Here is a 16,438-nt window from a genome sequence, read left to right on the forward strand (position 1 = left end):
TTTTTGTGGTACCAGGGATTGAACTCAGGTCCTTGCACTTGTGAGGGAGGCGATGGAACCACCGAACGAAATACCCAGTCCTGAACTCTACACTCTTTAACGGTTAATACAATGTGATGAGAAGTTCACCTCTAAAAAAAATAGTTCAAAGAAAAAAAACATACAGGAAATAAGGAACATATGGGATTAATAGATAAAAATATATGACAGATCAAAAGAAATTTTCAATAATTTCATAAAATGTAAATGGTAGAATACCTCAATTAAAAGCCAGGGATAGTCATTTACATAAAAAAGACCTAATTGTCTCCATTAGCTTTTTAAAGAAACAAATAAGCTAACAGAAAAAACAACCTAGTAATACTAGTTAAAAGAAAGCTTGAAGATAGGCACAGTGGTGCACATCCAGAAGGCTCACACAGGAGGATTCCAAATCTAAGCCTGTTCGGACAACTTTGCAAGATGTCTCAAAATTAAATTTGAAAGTTCAAGACCAAATTTGGTGGTGCTTCCTGTCTCAAAAAACAAAAAACAAACAAACAAAAAAACTTCAATGCAATCTCTATCAAAATATTCTTCACAGAACTAGAAAAAACAATTCTAAAACACACCTGAACCAGGGATTTACCTCAGTTGTGCCGCCATCTGCTTTGAAGGCTCTAAGTCCCAAGTTTGATGCCTGGTACCCTCCGCCCAAAAATTGCACATGGAGAAACACAAAAGACCCAGAATAAACGAAGAAATCCTAAGCAAAAAGAGCAAGCCAGAAAGCATCACAATATACACCTTCTAATTATACCATAAAACCACTGTAACAAAAACAGTAAACATGGTACTGGCATGAAAATAAGACATATACACCAAAAGAGAACCCATAACAGAGAACACAGGAACAAAACCACACAACCAGAGCTATCTGATTTTGGAGAAAAAAGCCAAAAATATGTAACAGTTTACCTCAAGAGTCACTTGGGCAGTGTGTTTATGTCCTGACTATCCCAAGTGTCACTCGGGCAAGCATCATTATTTCAACCGGTCAATTCTTGTATTGAATAAATTTGATAAAACTGTTTTTATATTTCCTGTTATCTTATAAAATTAACAAAAATTATAATTTTTGGTCATCTTGCATTTAAATAATTGGACTAGTAAGTGGATAAAAAAAAGGGCTCTTTTAAAAAATGGTGCTGGGGCCGGGTGTGGTGGCACATGCCTGTAATCCTAGCAATTGGGAGGCTGAGGCAGGAGGATAGCTGTGAGTTGGAGACAAGCCTGGGCTACATAGTGAGCTCCAGGTCAGTCTCAACAACATAGTGAAACCCTGTCTCAGGAAAAAAAAAAGGTGCTAGAGGGGCCGGGGATTTAACTCAGTGGTTTTGCTGCCTGGCTTACAAGCACAGGGTCCCAAGTTCGATCCCCAGTACCAAAAAATGGTGCTGGGAAAACTGGACATTCACCTAAAGGCTGAAACTAGATCCTTAGCTCTTACCCTGTAAATCAATTCAAGACGGACCAAAGACCTAGGTTAACATTTGAAACTCTGAAACTACAAAAGAAAGTGGCGGGGGGGCTTAGAGCCACAGGCACTTGCAAATACTTTCTGAATAAGACTTCTAACAGCTCAAGAAATATTAGCAAGAATGAACAAATGAAACTACATCAGATTTTAAAGTTTCTGCAAGGAAAGAGCTAACAGAGTGAAAAGTCAGCCTACAGAATGGAAGAAAATCTTTGCCAGCTTTTCCAATTCTTCTGTCTCTTCTGATAAAGGATTAGTATCTAGAAGATATAAAGAACTCAAAAAACAAAAACTAAAAAATTCAAATAGCCCAATCAGTAAATGGGCAAAAGAACTGAATAAACATTTTTCAAAAGAAGTGCAAATGCTCAGTAAGTATATGAAAAAATGCCCAACATGTTTAGCCTTTAGGGAAATGTAAATCTTAATTTTAAAACTATATTGAGATTGCATCTCACCCCAGTCAGACTGGCTATCACAACAATACAAATGATGATGAGAATACAAGGAAAAAGGAACACTTCTACAAGTCTAGTGGAAATGTAAATTAGTACAACCACTACAGAAACCAAGTTCCTCAGAAAACTAAAAGCAAAGCTTACAACTGCTATACAGATTCAATGCAATGCCAACTGAAATTCCAACAGTATATTTCACAGAACTAGAAAAAATAATCCAACAATTCATTTGGAACCAAAAGAGACCTAGAATAGTAAAAGCCATCCTAGGCAACAGAGACATGGCAGCAGGTATAACAATTCCCAATTTGAAACTATACTACAAAGCCACTGTGATAAAAACAGCATGGTACTGGCAAAGAAACAAGACCTGAGGGTCAGTGGAATAGATTGGAAGATAGAGAAATAACTCCAGATGTACTCAGCTACTTCATCTTTGACAAAGGAGCCAACCATCCTCACTGGAGGAAAGATAGCCTCTTTAATAAATAGTGTTGGTAAAACTGGATTTCAACTTGCCAAAGATTAAAACTAAACCCCTATCTTTCACCTTTCCCTAAACTAAAATCCAAGTGGATTAAAGATCTAAATATTTAAAAACAGTCACTAAATTTGCTGGAAGATAAGTTAGGCAGAACTCTTGAAGACATTGGCAGAGGAAAAGATTTTATGAACAAATCCTCAGTAGTACAGGAAGTAGCAGAAAGAATCAACAACTGGGATCTCAGCTTATTAAAAAGCTTCTGCACTGCAAAAGAAACCATCAACAGAACTAAGAGACAACCTACAATATGGGAAAAAAATTTTACCAGCTGCTCCTCGGACAAAGGACTATTATCTAGAATATATAAAGAACTAAAAAAAACATCAGTCCCCGACCCCCAATTTAAAGACCCGATTCAAAAATGGGCATCGGGGGCCGGGGATTTGGCTCAGTGATTCCACTGCCTGCTTCACAAGCACAAGGGCCCGAGTTCAATTCCCCCAAGTACCCCCAAAAAAAAAAACCAAAAAGATGGGCATCAGAAATGAACAGACATTTCTCAAAGAAAAAAAAAGCAGCAAGTAAATATATGAAAAAATGTTCCACATCACTGGTACTTTGAGAGATGCAGGTGAAAACCAACAGTGAGATTCCACCTCACCCCACAAAGAATGGCTGCTATCAAGAAATCAAACAATAACAAATGTGTTGGCAGGGTTGTGGGGACAAAGGAACCCTTCTCCATTGTTGGTGGGAGTGCAGACTGGTGCAACCACTATGGAAATCAATATGGAGATACCTCAAAGAACTAGGATTAGAGGTTCCATTTGACCCAGCCATCCCTCTGCTGGGTATCTTTCCAAAAGAATTAAAAGAATCGTATCACAGTGATTATATGCGCACCCATATTTATGTTTATTAGAGGCATAGTCTGTAACAGCTAAAAGTTGGAAACAGCCCATTTGCCCATCAGTTGGAGACTGGATAAAGAAGATGTAGTTTTTCTATAAAATAGAATGCTACTCAGCCATAAAGAATGAGAAATTAAGAGTCATTCATAGGAAAATGGATGCATATTGAGGGTATGCTCTTAAGTGAAATAAATAAAACACACATATAAATACCGAATTGTTTCTCTGGTGTGAAAAACTATAATTGTACATAAGATCCTAATGTACAATTGACAATGTGAAATAGGAAGAAAAGGGCTAAAGGTAGCAGAAGTGGAAGGGTAGGGGAAAGGAAATAAGGGAAAAGAAAAAAATATGAAAAAATGGAAATAAAGTATTTGTAAATAGGGAAGGGAGGAGGGGGTAAAGGGAGGGCAGGGATAAGGGGGAAAAATGAGAACCAAGACCTGTCATGTAAAGGTACACAATCCCAATGATGAATGTAACTGTACTGTATACCTAAAATGTACCAATAAACTCAGTGAGAAAAAAAATACAAACAAAGCTTACATCTGATTCAGTAATACCATTCCTTGGTATATGTACCCAGTTATACCTTCTGGGTATAATATTCCTGAAAGAATTAAAGACATCATACTATACATGTATACCCACTGCTTACAGCAGTGCAATTCACAACAGCTAAGCGGTGGAGATAGCCTATATGCCCATCAACAAACAGATAAAGAAAATGTAGTATTTATAGACAATGAAGTACCATTTAGCCATACAGAAGAATGACATCATGCCACTTTCAGGAAAAAAGTCAGGCACAGAAAATTAAACATTTTTTGCAAAATGGAAGAGGATCAAGAGTTGGGGCAGGGGGTGAAAAAAGAATTAAAGATGTATATGTACATGTACCCCCCCATTTGGAATGTAATCATTATATATACTATAAACACGTACCCATAAAAATTTTAAAAGAAAGCTAAATATCACATGGTTCCTCTTATATGAGAAACCCAAAATATAAATTATAGATAGGAAACAGAGATGCAGACTTCTAGAGGCAGGAAAGAGACTAAAGAAAGGGGAGACGGGGAAGGGTAAGGAGGGGACTTCAAAGGACTGAAATGATCAAAAAATTGTATATATGAGAGTATATATATATATATGTACCAATTCCCCAAAAAGAATATAATTATTATGTATCACAAAAATATAGTCATTTAAAAGCAGTGGTGTTAGGAATACAGCTCAGTAGTAGCATATCCCTGGGTACTGCTCTCCCCCACCACTCCTGAAAAACAAAACAAAAACCAAGAAATAGTACTTTTTCCTTTCAGGTCTGAAACAAAAATTGTATTCTTTTTTTTTCTCTTTTAATTAGCAAGTAAAAATTGTATATATTTATAGCATACTATATGTTTTTAATATCTGTACATTGTGGAATGGCTAATTAAAACTATTCATGTATGAGCTACCTCACATTCTTATCATTTCTTCATGGTAAAAACATAAAGTAACTATTAGACTTTTTCAAGTACATGATATACTGATGAACATTCATCTAACTGAAATCTTGTGCTCTATGACCAACATTATGTCCAATCCCCATAATTCCTAGTCTTTAGTAACTACTATATCACTGTTTCTATACATTTGTCTTTTTCAAATTCTATATGTAAGGGAAACCATGCATTTGTCTTCCTATACATAGTCTCTTTTCCTTTCAACATTTCAGTATTACTTCTGAAACATCCACGACTGTATTCTCTGCATTTTTTTTTATAAGTAAATTCTTAAAAGTTTCAATTCCAGACACACATTATGGCTGAAGAGATAAAAATACATCTGGCAAGATTATCTTCTCCAAATATCTGCTTCTACAAGTGCTGTCTACCTTTCTAAACAGATAAACACAACTGAAGTACTCTCTCTCTGCATCACAGATGACCTGAAGGCACTCTCTCAAAAATATTACTTCTGTCACAACTTTCCACATTAGCTTTTCTGTTGTGCCATCCTGCAGTTTTCCTGGGTAACTAAAAATAATGTCTATCTGTCTACTTAGTTTTATTTCATGTTCTCGCATCAGATAGTTTTTAAGACATACTTAAAAATAAGAAAAGTATGTCTATGCACTTACCTCAAGTACTGGTCCAGCTCCAAGAATAATTTGTTCTACTCCACTGGCAAATCCTTTCTGACTGAGGGCAGTAAGGTGGTGAATAAGAAAATTTGTGCTCTGAGTCTTCCCAGAACCACTCTCTCCTGAAATCACAATGCACTGATTCTTTTTGCGCTGGAGCATAGCATGGTAAGCTACATCAGCCACAGCATATATATGTGGCTCAAGTTTTCCCAGCTGATGGTTATCATACATTTTGACATATTTGGGGTTATAAATAGGAAGAAATTTGAATGGGTTAATAACTATTAGAATACTGCCAACATAGGTATAAATTTTCTCGTGCTTAAAGCGATTTCGTAGATTTTCTAGGAGTGTTTTCTCATTCAAATTGGGTAGGCTACATAAATCATCAAAGTCTTTCTGCTGAGGTTGTGGAAGAAAACCCCGTTCCATCATCCTGCGACGTTCTTCTGTTACCCGTAGCCATGACTGAAGGCTCCCATAATGAATGGATCCATCAAGGTTTTTTTCTCTCAGAAGAAAACGGTAGTCCTCTCCACTTGAGCGATTTTCCAGAGCCATCCGTGGCCACAACATCATCCGCTGAACTGGACAGTCCGTTGGATTGAGTATCCATTCCTCTCCACCAAATTCCTTTACCTCTGCTAAGACATAACATTTTGTTTTGTCTAGATTAAGTCTGTTTATTAGAGAGTCAATCACCTCAGCAGCTGTGGAGTTTTTTCTGGCAGGGACTGGACAGTAGATTGTCCCTTCTGAAATTGTCCCAGGATATATTCGTAATGTATGTTCATTATCCTCAAAGCGTCGTCTTCCTCCATCACTTATATTCATATTGGATCCTGTCCCATCAGCATGGACAGTATTCGTCCAAGATCAAACCAACCATTTTCTTGGCAAAAGAACTGTAAGATAAAAAATATGAAACATTTAAAAGTCATATTATATACTGCTTTCTGAGACTCAAGAAAATGCCAATTACATCTTCTGCAACAAAAAATCCCAACTCTTACGACACAAAAAGTAAACATAATTCATTGAGATCACATAAATAATGTTAAGTTTTACTGTCTAAATCAGAGCACTTTCAAATTTAGTCACTTGACAAAAATACAGATCAACAATTGAGAATTCAAAGAGTACAAAGGAAAATGATGTTTTTCCTGCCATTCAAATATTTCTAAGGTACTTGGGTTTAGAATCAAGTTCTTTCTTTATCCTTGAAGAATCTCACTGAAGACTGAGTTAAGAAAATTACACAAATTACTTACTGCACACCCAAATTTCTTGAAGATAATACAAAAACAAGAAAGAAGGCCAATAATGGAACAAGAACTTTATGAAATGCAGTATGAAGAGTAAGACTTTATGACATCAACGTAGAAATTAAACTTATAACCAAGAAAACAATCAGAGGAAACTGCTGCAGAGACAAACTTACTTTCAGGGAACTTTGGGCTTTGACTCTTCCCCTTCCACAAGGTGCAGCAGAGAGAGGGGTCTAACAGGGACAACAGAAAGGTCCTGCTCCTGCACTATTACAAACAGTTCTGAATTTCTCTGTGTCTTTCAGTGTTACTGTTCTACTTCTTTATCTAATCTTTTCCCATTCTGTATATATTTCCTATCTTCTCAAATCCCTCATACACTCTTGTGGAAAGATCACTAAGAAGATAATTATTTTCTTCTCTATTCCAATTTTCATGTCATTTCTATTCTGCCCCTTTCTACAGAGAAAATATGTTCCATGTACTTTCCAGGACTAACAAAACCCATTTCTTATTATCCCTATTACTCATAGGCTCCATCAAAAAGCCACTCTCATGGGCCAAGGATTTGGCTCAGTGGTTTTGCCCCCTGCCTCGCAAGCATAAGGGCCAGAGTTTGATCCCCGTTACCAAAAAAAAAAAAAAAGCCACTCCAATGTGTTATCAATCTTCCTGTTTATGCTTGCTTCATCCTTTAACATATAAAGATGATATGCTACTTTTAAAAAATGAAAAATACTTTCAGTTACTCACACGACCACATATTTGAAAAAGTCCCCTAATGAAAAACTTTATCTTTTTTCTATGAACTTTCAAATACACAGATTAAAGAATACATTTTAAAAATAGCCAATTTAATAATATTTTTCTATTTATTAATGTTGATACATATAAGCAAAGTTCATTAATTCCTAAATCATCCCATTGCATGATTCTACCAGTTCATCAATCAACTAACTTTCTAGTGAGCAGCAGGATGTTTCCATTATACTACAAAAAGGATGTTACAAGTCTCATATACGTCTCTGTAAGTATCTGCGCTAGAATTCCACCCTGCTTTATACTTACAAATAAAATTACTTGGTTTGAGGCATCTTCAACTTTCATCAAATACTATTGGTTTTCCATTTGACTATTTCTCAACGGCTATAGAAGAGCTCAGATTTTTCTATCTCCTTTTGTTACTGTCAGACTTGCGTGTCCACCAATCTAAAGTACATCTGATGAGCAGTGAAGGTGAGACTCTGCTCATTACCATTAGGACCATGTCAGTCACCCCCCCCCGACTTTTATGAGTTGTCTTCCTTTATCAGTCTGAATGAGATATATTCAAATATTAATATCCTAGATAGTAACCAGTTTTCAGTTGAATGTGTGGCAAAGATCTTCTATCCATGAGTGATATCTTATTTATACTTTTTGTTACACAGAAGTTTAGTTGGCTGTTTTGGCAGTACAATGAACCTAGGGCCTTTACCCTGAGCTACTTCCCCAGTCTCTCTCTTTTTTTTCAGAGACAGGATTTTGATAAATCACTAAGGCCCAGGCTGGGCTCCAACATGAACTCCTCCTGTCTTGGCTAGGATTACAGGCATGTGCCAACACATACAGATGGAAAGTTGTTTAACTGTAAAATTTATCAATCCCATGGTTTGTTTTTATCTTTTTTCCTTACAGTTATAGAGATCAAATCCAGGCCCTTGAACATGCTAGTTAAGCACTCTATCACTGAGTTACACATACAGCCCTTTTTTATTTTGAGACAAGATCTCACCAACTTATATAGGTAGGCCTCGAAGTTGCGATCCCCTTGGGTCAGCCTCCAGAGTAGATGGAAGCACAGGGGTGTGCCACTGTGCTTAATTTGTTTCTCTTTTAGTAAAACAACATTAACAACTGTAGTTAGCTCTTGACGCATACTCAATTGTACTGCTCATTTTTCTAAGCATTTCATGAATTACTTTATTTAAACTTCAGAATTCTTCTCAGGGTTGTTTTACCATTCTCAGCTTCATTTTACAACTCAGAAAACAAAGAAAGATTTCATAATTTGACTAAAGATCCCCCCAAACAGAATGAGATAAAGCTGAGACAGGAAGCAGGAAGTCTAGTTCTAAAGTGTCCATCTGCTGCTAATTATTCAAAATTCTTCCTTATCCTAGCCAGCCATGATAGGATATGCCTGTAATTTCAGGACTCAGAGAGGCCGAAGCAGGAAAATCGTCATGAATTCAAGGCCAGCCTGGAATACACAGCGAGACCCTCATCTCAAAAAAAACAAAAAAAAAAACATTTTCCATATCAAGACATGAAATTATTCTCTATTTTCTTCTAAAAGGCATACTTTTTTTTTCTTAGATCTTTAACCTATATAAAATTTATTTTCAGGATGCTGTGATAAAGACTTTACTGATTATAATGTCACTTTAGCCAGTTATGGACTAGTAATCCCTCACTCATCTCTTATGGACATACATCAACTGTTCTAGAGTCTATACTCTGTTCCACTGATCTATTTGGCTATCCCCAAATTCTATAATAAATGACAGAAACTTTAGGAAAGATACAAGTATTGTAATTTACTTCGTGTGGAAAAATCAAACTAGTTTCTACAGTTTTCCTTTTTTTTTTTTTTTTGGCAGTACTGGAGATATAATCCAGGAGCACTCTATCACTGAGCTACAAGCCTGTCCCTTTTTATCTGTTATGTTGAGACAAGGTCTCACTAAATTGCCCAGGTAGAATTTGAACTTGTGGTCCTCCTGCCTTAGCCTCCCTCACTGCTGCGATTAAGGCATATCAGCTCAACTTGTTCCTCTTTATTTTGTGACTACTTACCATATGAATTTTAACATAACTATGTCAACTACTGCGAAAAAGGCTTTTGACTTTTTTTTGGTACCAGGGTTTGAACTCGGGCCCTTGTGCTTGTGAGGCAGGTGGCAGAACCTCTGAGTCAAATCCCCCATCCCCAGCTTTTAATACTATATTGATTCCACAGATTAAGACTGAAAAAAAACTTATCTATGAATTCCTGAACACTATCTTGTTAGTTTTTTTAATTATAAAAACTAGCTTTATCGCCAGCACCACATAAAAAAATTAACTTTACCCTTCATTTGTAAAGTTTCTGTCATTTTCATATCCACATGATCTTTTATCTGCTTAAATTTGATAAATGAAAAAAAATAAAATTTGATAAATGTTTTAAGGGCTCATAATCCCTCACTTTTATACAATTTAATATTTTTCTATTTTGGTCTTTTGAGACAGTGTCTCACAATGTACTTCAGGATGGCCTCGAATTAACAGTGATCCTCCTGTCTCAGCCTCCCCAAGTTCTGGGACTATAGGCATGCACCACCACACCCAGCATAATTTAGTATTTCAGGCAAACATTTTAATGTCATCCAGGATGAACTGCTCTTCTAATTGTTGGTCTTCCTTAGCATCAGATGGCTGCGTATGTTTGAGAATTTAGTTGTGCAGATGCACATCTGATGAAACTATTTTCTCTCACAAACATTTACTGAAAACCTGCTTAGTACTTGTTTAAAATAATGACACTATCATAATGATACCTCTAAATATTAACTTTTCCTTTTTTGAGACCGGGTCTTACTGTGTAGCTGGGACTGGACTTGAACTTTTTTTCTTTCTTTCTTTTTTTTTGAAACAAGGTTTCTATGTTGCCCAGGCTAACCTCAAACTCAGCCTCAAAATCCTCCTGCCTCAGCCTCCCAAGGAGCTGGAATCACAGGTATGTATCAATGGTTCCAGATTAAAATTAACAAAATTTAATATTATATAATCAGTGATCAATTTTCCTCAATTATATGAGAAACACTGGTACAGTTATTTTAGTCAAACAGGAGAATGTGCTCCATAAGAACACGAGGGAAATATCCTGAGCTATAAAGTTCTTAGATGTAAGTCTATGTTTGTATTATTCTGAACCCCTGACCATATGTCTTCATATAAACTGTGCCTTATAATCAGAGGGCTGTGCCCCGTGACTGTGCCCTATCACCCACCCCAGGGGTCACACTGAATGACTACAATCTAATGCCTACAGTTGTATAATATGGCAGCCCTAACTAAACTCAAAACCACCTTTTTAACCAGAAGAGACTGACGTGACCCATGACTTCCAATAATGAACCCAACTCCAATAACCTTCCCATTACCTCTGAAAAGCCAAACCTCAGCTGCTTTAGCTGCAGGTTCCTGGCAACAGCCTCACTCAATGAAAAGAGTGTTCTTTTCCTTTTGAAAGTTAAAAACTTTTTTAGCTCAACTTACGTCAATTTGGTTTCTTTTTGGTTATCAGTCTTCACTTTGTGTATGAAAAAAGGGGTTTCCCTAAAAACATAAATCATAAATCCATCTTTATAGTAAATTCCTGCCAAGCTACTTGAAAAATCCATACTTATAATTCTGAAGTATGAGAAAGTATAAGAATCATCTAGGGAACTGTTTAAAAATATAAATTTCCAGGCCCAATAATAATTCTAAGACAGAGAAATTTAGACAGTATCTAGGCAATTCTGTGATTATTAGTCTTTTATTTGGATTCTTTTTGTTTTGTTTTGCTTTGTTTTTGGTACCGGGGATCGAACTCAGGACCCTGTGCTTCCGAGGCAGGCAGTGGAATCACTGAGCTAAATCCCTGGTACTAGTCTTGAAAACAGTATTTGTGAACCCACTCTCTATTCCCTTACTGTTCTTCCCACAGAGCTGCCAAAATCAAATGTATTCTCCTAATTTTTATCTTGTTTTGTTTTTTGAACCAGGGTCTCATTGTGCAGTTCAAGCTGAGACTCTGAACTCACTATGGTAGCCCAGGTTGCCTTCAAATTCTCAGTGATCCTCCTGCCTTGTCCTTCCTAATGCTGGGATTATAGGCATGTGCCACTACATCCAGCTTTCCTGATCTTCATTTTAACACACAATTAGCATTTGAATTTGTTTTGTTTTTGTTTTTTTGGTTTTTTTTTTTTTTTTTGGTACCGGAGATCGAACTCGGGTCCTAGAGCTTGCAAGGCAGGCCACCTAACCGCTGAGCTAAATCCCCGGCCCTATAATTAGCATTTGAGTAAAATAGTCAGCTTCTCATTCTTGAAACTGCCCTCATAGAACAACTATTTTTCTTGCAATATTCCTGATATGTTGGGCTTTTGTTTTACTTACTAAAGACTAAAAAAATTTTTTTCTTATACCGGGGATTGAAGGCAGGCAGCAGAACCACTGAGCTAAATCCCTGGCCCTTAACTGCATTTTCTACTATCTCACTTTTAAAAGTTAAAAATACTTTCCAGAGTTCTGGCCTCAACCCATTGTCCTTTACCTTGTATCTCTGGATGCTTCTACACTACAATGGCAGAATTGATCCACAAAGCCAAAAAGTCTGTGAACTCCTATGCCACGAAAGAAAAGGTAAAACTATACAACTAGCAGAGTGAAAGGTAATCCAAAAGAAGGTGAAGGGGGGCACCTAAAACAGGTAGGACAGAACAATGGAAACACTAAGTTTTAAAACCAATGTCTCTGTAATTACAGTAAATAAATGTTCGTTAAAAGACAAAGCTTGTCAGACTAAAATTTTTTAATGTAATTAGGCTATCAATAGATACATATGTATAACATGAGGGCAGAAAATGTGAAATAAGTATGTATGTATGTATGTATATGCATATATAAGGTAAACACTAGCTAAAAAGAAAGTTGGTATAAGCAATGTAGCAAAAAAAGTTGAGTTAACTATCTCTTAAGTCCCTTTTAGCCCTTATATGCTATTATTCTATATTCAGGCCTGGGACAAAGGTCTCTGGGTATTGCTGGTATTGAAGACAAGTAGAAAATGGAAAGATTATAAGAAGGTAGGATAAAATTGGTAGAGTGACAAGTAAGTAGACTAGCAAGTTTTGATCGAATCTATAGGAAATTAATTCTGCATAAAAGCCAAATAGGTGATGCAAGACAAAAAATAGGAGAAATGAATTTTCATGACACAATAGCATAGGTACATCAGGTTAGCCTGCCCAGTTAGTAATCTGTACCTTCTTTTGGGAAAAGTCTTGCGTTTTCCTTTGAAAATCTGTCTCTCTTCCTTTGTCAAGTAATATCATTTGAATAAGACTGACCTTATACTCCAGATAGATGGGATAGGGGAAATAAGCTGTGACCCAGACCTGGCCAATCAGTTTAATTCATTCCCCATAGCCACCCTGGCTGATCACTGAAATTCTTTTACTGGAACTTTTGCTGCAGTTATTGGAAATGCAACATTTTTTTTCCAAAAGGGCTAGAAAGACAGAGTATAGGTATCCATCTATTCAGAATGCACAGAAGCCTCTATGCAATAAAAGCAAATTAAAACTAATACTCAGAACAAAGACTTATCAACATATTTGGGCCAAACGAATCCAGCTGTGCCTCAAATAAATTCAACCACTAAACTAACTTGTTAAGTGTGGCAATCAATTCCCTTTTATTCTCAGAGCCACTCTATCAACAAAAAGAAATCCATTATAACAGATAGCATTTGAATGTGATAAACTCTTTGAGACTATGAGAATCCTTTGTTATCCAAATTTCTAACTCCCCAAAAATCTCATAATCTAAACTCAAGAATTAAACACATTTGAGTAAACTTCTGGGTATTTCCTTCACTATATTATTCTTTACTAACCAAAATTAAACCGAATAGATTTAAAAAAGGGAGTACCATCTGACACACAAATTTGTTATCTAGGGCTGGGGAATTAGCTCAGTGGCACCATGCCTGCCCTGCAAGCATAAGGGCCTGAGTTTAATCCCCAGTACCAAAAAAAAAATTCATTACCTATCTCTCATGGAATCTTGTTTTTTGTGTTGCTTGTTTGTTTGGGTACAGCAGATCAAACTCAGGACCTTACACTTGTGAGGCAAGCACGGTGCCACTGAGCTAAATCCCTGGCCCACAAATTTGTCATCTAAACTGAAGGATTAACAAATTTGAATAATGAGATATTTATAGTGCCAACCATACAGAAGTACAGAAATTTATAATGTCAAAGAAAAAACCATAGAAAATTGGACATAAAAGTATACATACATAAAAATGGATAAAAACATTGGGCTTTTGGAAAATCTTCAATTATCGTACTAAAGTTTTCACCAAATCTAAGTCTGACATCATATATTACCTCATTTAAATTGAACAGCAATTTTCTGAGATAGGCAATAAACTATAATGTTTTAGCTGGGCATGGTGGCGCACGCCTATAATCCCAGACTGCCTATAATCCCAGACTTGGGAGGCTGAGGCAGGAAGATTGTTGTGAGTTTGAGACCAGCCTGGGCTACATAGTGAGTTCCAGGTCAGTCTCAACTACACAGTAAGATCCCGTCTCAAAAATAAATAAATAAATAAATAAAATATAATCTTTTAACTGAGAAAATCAAGAGCAAAAAGCCAGGTATGGTGGCATATGCCTGTAATCCCAGCACTGGGGAGGCTGAGGTAGCAGATCACTTCAAATTTAAGGCCAGCCTGTGCTACATAGTGAGTTCAAGACCAGCTTGGACTAGCTCAAAAAAAAAAAACACAGAACTGATGAAAAGTCACTTTCTGACGAAGACAGTATTTTAAGTACACAAGTAAAAAGATTACATGATGATAACAGGAATAACTGATGGGACTACAAGAATAAAAACAACACTCAAGGGCCGGGATTTAGCTCAATGTAACCACAACATCTCGCAAGCCTAAGGTCCTGAGTTCGATCCCCGTTAACAGAAACAAAACAATATACACAAAAGAATTAAGCCTATTACTGGCACTTATGCAGTAATCACACACTACTATATCTTTACAAACAAAAGTAATATTCTTTTATATCCTATCCCAACAGTCACTTCAGAAGTGTAGCTAACAAGAGGAAAACAATGTGGTGAGAAAGATGCTGTGGTCAGTAGGGTGTGGTTCAGAACAGGCCATAGTGTTATGATGTCATTCAATGGACTGAGTTAGAAGGGACTAATTATAGAGGAAAACTGCGGTAAAAAAGAAAACAGAGTTTCTTCTAAGTTAGGTCACTTAAAAAGACAAAGCAAAGATTTTTTAATGCAGTGGTCTGTTAGTAAAATTTAATTTTCAAAAAATTTATTGCTTTTGCTTTTTTATCAAGTTCTCTATTTTCCAAAGAAAAGTATTCTTTTTCTCTATAACTGCTTTATCATCAGGATCTACTGATGAATATTGGTTAAGTAGAATCACACAATGTCATTCAGTAGTAAGACAAAGAGGATTGAATTTTATTTTAAAAAAATAAAAACCTAACTTTACTGTTGAAAAAAATAGAGAAGGAGATACAGAAAGGAGCACATGGTACTCTCTAAGCAAGATCCACTTGAGAAAACACTATTTGCCAACTGTAAATGGCATTTAGAGAGAATGATTAAACATTTTGAATTTATTTTTTAGATAGTGTATATAAATATAGAAAACTGGTGCTCAATATCTAATATTCATGTTTTTTCATTTTTAAGTGCTTACAATGTTCCCAAATAGTTACAATATACTGTACAACCACATGTATAAACACATAAATAACGAATTTAGATATATAAACTGAATTTTTAAACTTCACAAACTATATTAGTAGCAGTTTCTTTTTTCAAAAGCCCACAAATTCCTGACCTGGGTATGGAGGTGCATGCCTGCAACCCCTGCACTGGAAAGGCTGAGGTAGGAGAATCATCACAAATTTGAGGCCAGCCTGAGTTACCAGTGAGTTCAAGGCCAGCCTGGACTACATAGCAAGACCCTATCTCAAACAAGCAAAAAGTTTCTCCTCTTCCTAGAGCATTTCCCAGCCTTCCTTGCAGTTTCACATGGCCATGTGAGCAAGTCCAGAGTCAATAGTATAGAGAACAAATGTGAGGTACATTCTCACCAGGCTGAGTTAAATTCTTTAAAAGGACCTGCCTTTTCTATCATGCTGGAAAATGGAAAAGACCCAGGGAAAAATCCAGTGGTGAACCTATGGCACACAAGCTGCAGCAAGCCTGTAGAGCCCTCTCTGTCAGCATGCAAGCACGTCGACCTAGCAGCCGAGCATCAGATAACAGTTGACTTTTCTAAACTAAAACTGCAGTTTCAGGTTTAACTGCAGGGTTGACACTTTGTGATAAATAAGTGGGGTTGGGGCTGCACTTTGGTCTCTAAAAGGTTCGCCATCACTGTACTAAGGGATATAGAGCACTTCGATATAGAGACTGGATTGCACATGTTGACCTGGAGGAGGATGCCCACCATCACTACCCCCAACCCACTGTTCTAGACTATGATGTAAATGAGAAAGAGACTTTGATTACATAGAACTGCTGATATTAGGGCACTGTTGGGTTATAACAGTTAACCTTCTCTGACTACAGCAGCACTCTAATAAAACTTTTCCCAAATCTGTCCTGAAAAGAATGCTATAAGGAAATTCCTCTTGAGTCATTGCATCAGTCAGCACTATAGGTCTGCTTTTAAAACAGAACTTGAAGCCAGGTGTGGTAGCGCATGCCTGTAACCCCAGCACTTGGGAGGCTGAGGCAGGAGGATTTCTGTGAGTTCAAGACCAGCCTGGGCTACATAATGAGTTCCAGGTCAGTCTCAACTATATAGTGA

At 36.7% G+C, this 16,438-nt stretch overlaps 1 protein-coding gene across 7 annotated transcripts in view; it reads right to left on the minus strand.

The window, feature by feature from the left end:
• The window catches only part of Myo9a (myosin IXA), a 271,547-nt gene that overhangs the window by 178,970 nt on the left and 76,139 nt on the right, over positions 1–16,438 (minus strand). For all 7 annotated transcript variants that reach the window (XM_010627374.3, XM_010627384.3, XM_010627393.2 and 4 more), the window contains exon 2: positions 5,504–6,414. In XM_010627374.3, the coding sequence (XP_010625676.1) occupies positions 5,504–6,343 (840 nt within the window). In that variant the 5' untranslated portion in view covers positions 6,344–6,414. The remainder of the gene's footprint in view (positions 1–5,503; positions 6,415–16,438) is intronic.

This window comes from Fukomys damarensis, unplaced genomic scaffold (assembly GCF_012274545.1).
Source record: "Fukomys damarensis isolate Sample0158 unplaced genomic scaffold, DMR_v1.0_HiC HiC_scaffold_25, whole genome shotgun sequence".
Classification (NCBI taxonomy): domain Eukaryota; kingdom Metazoa; phylum Chordata; class Mammalia; order Rodentia; family Bathyergidae; genus Fukomys; species Fukomys damarensis.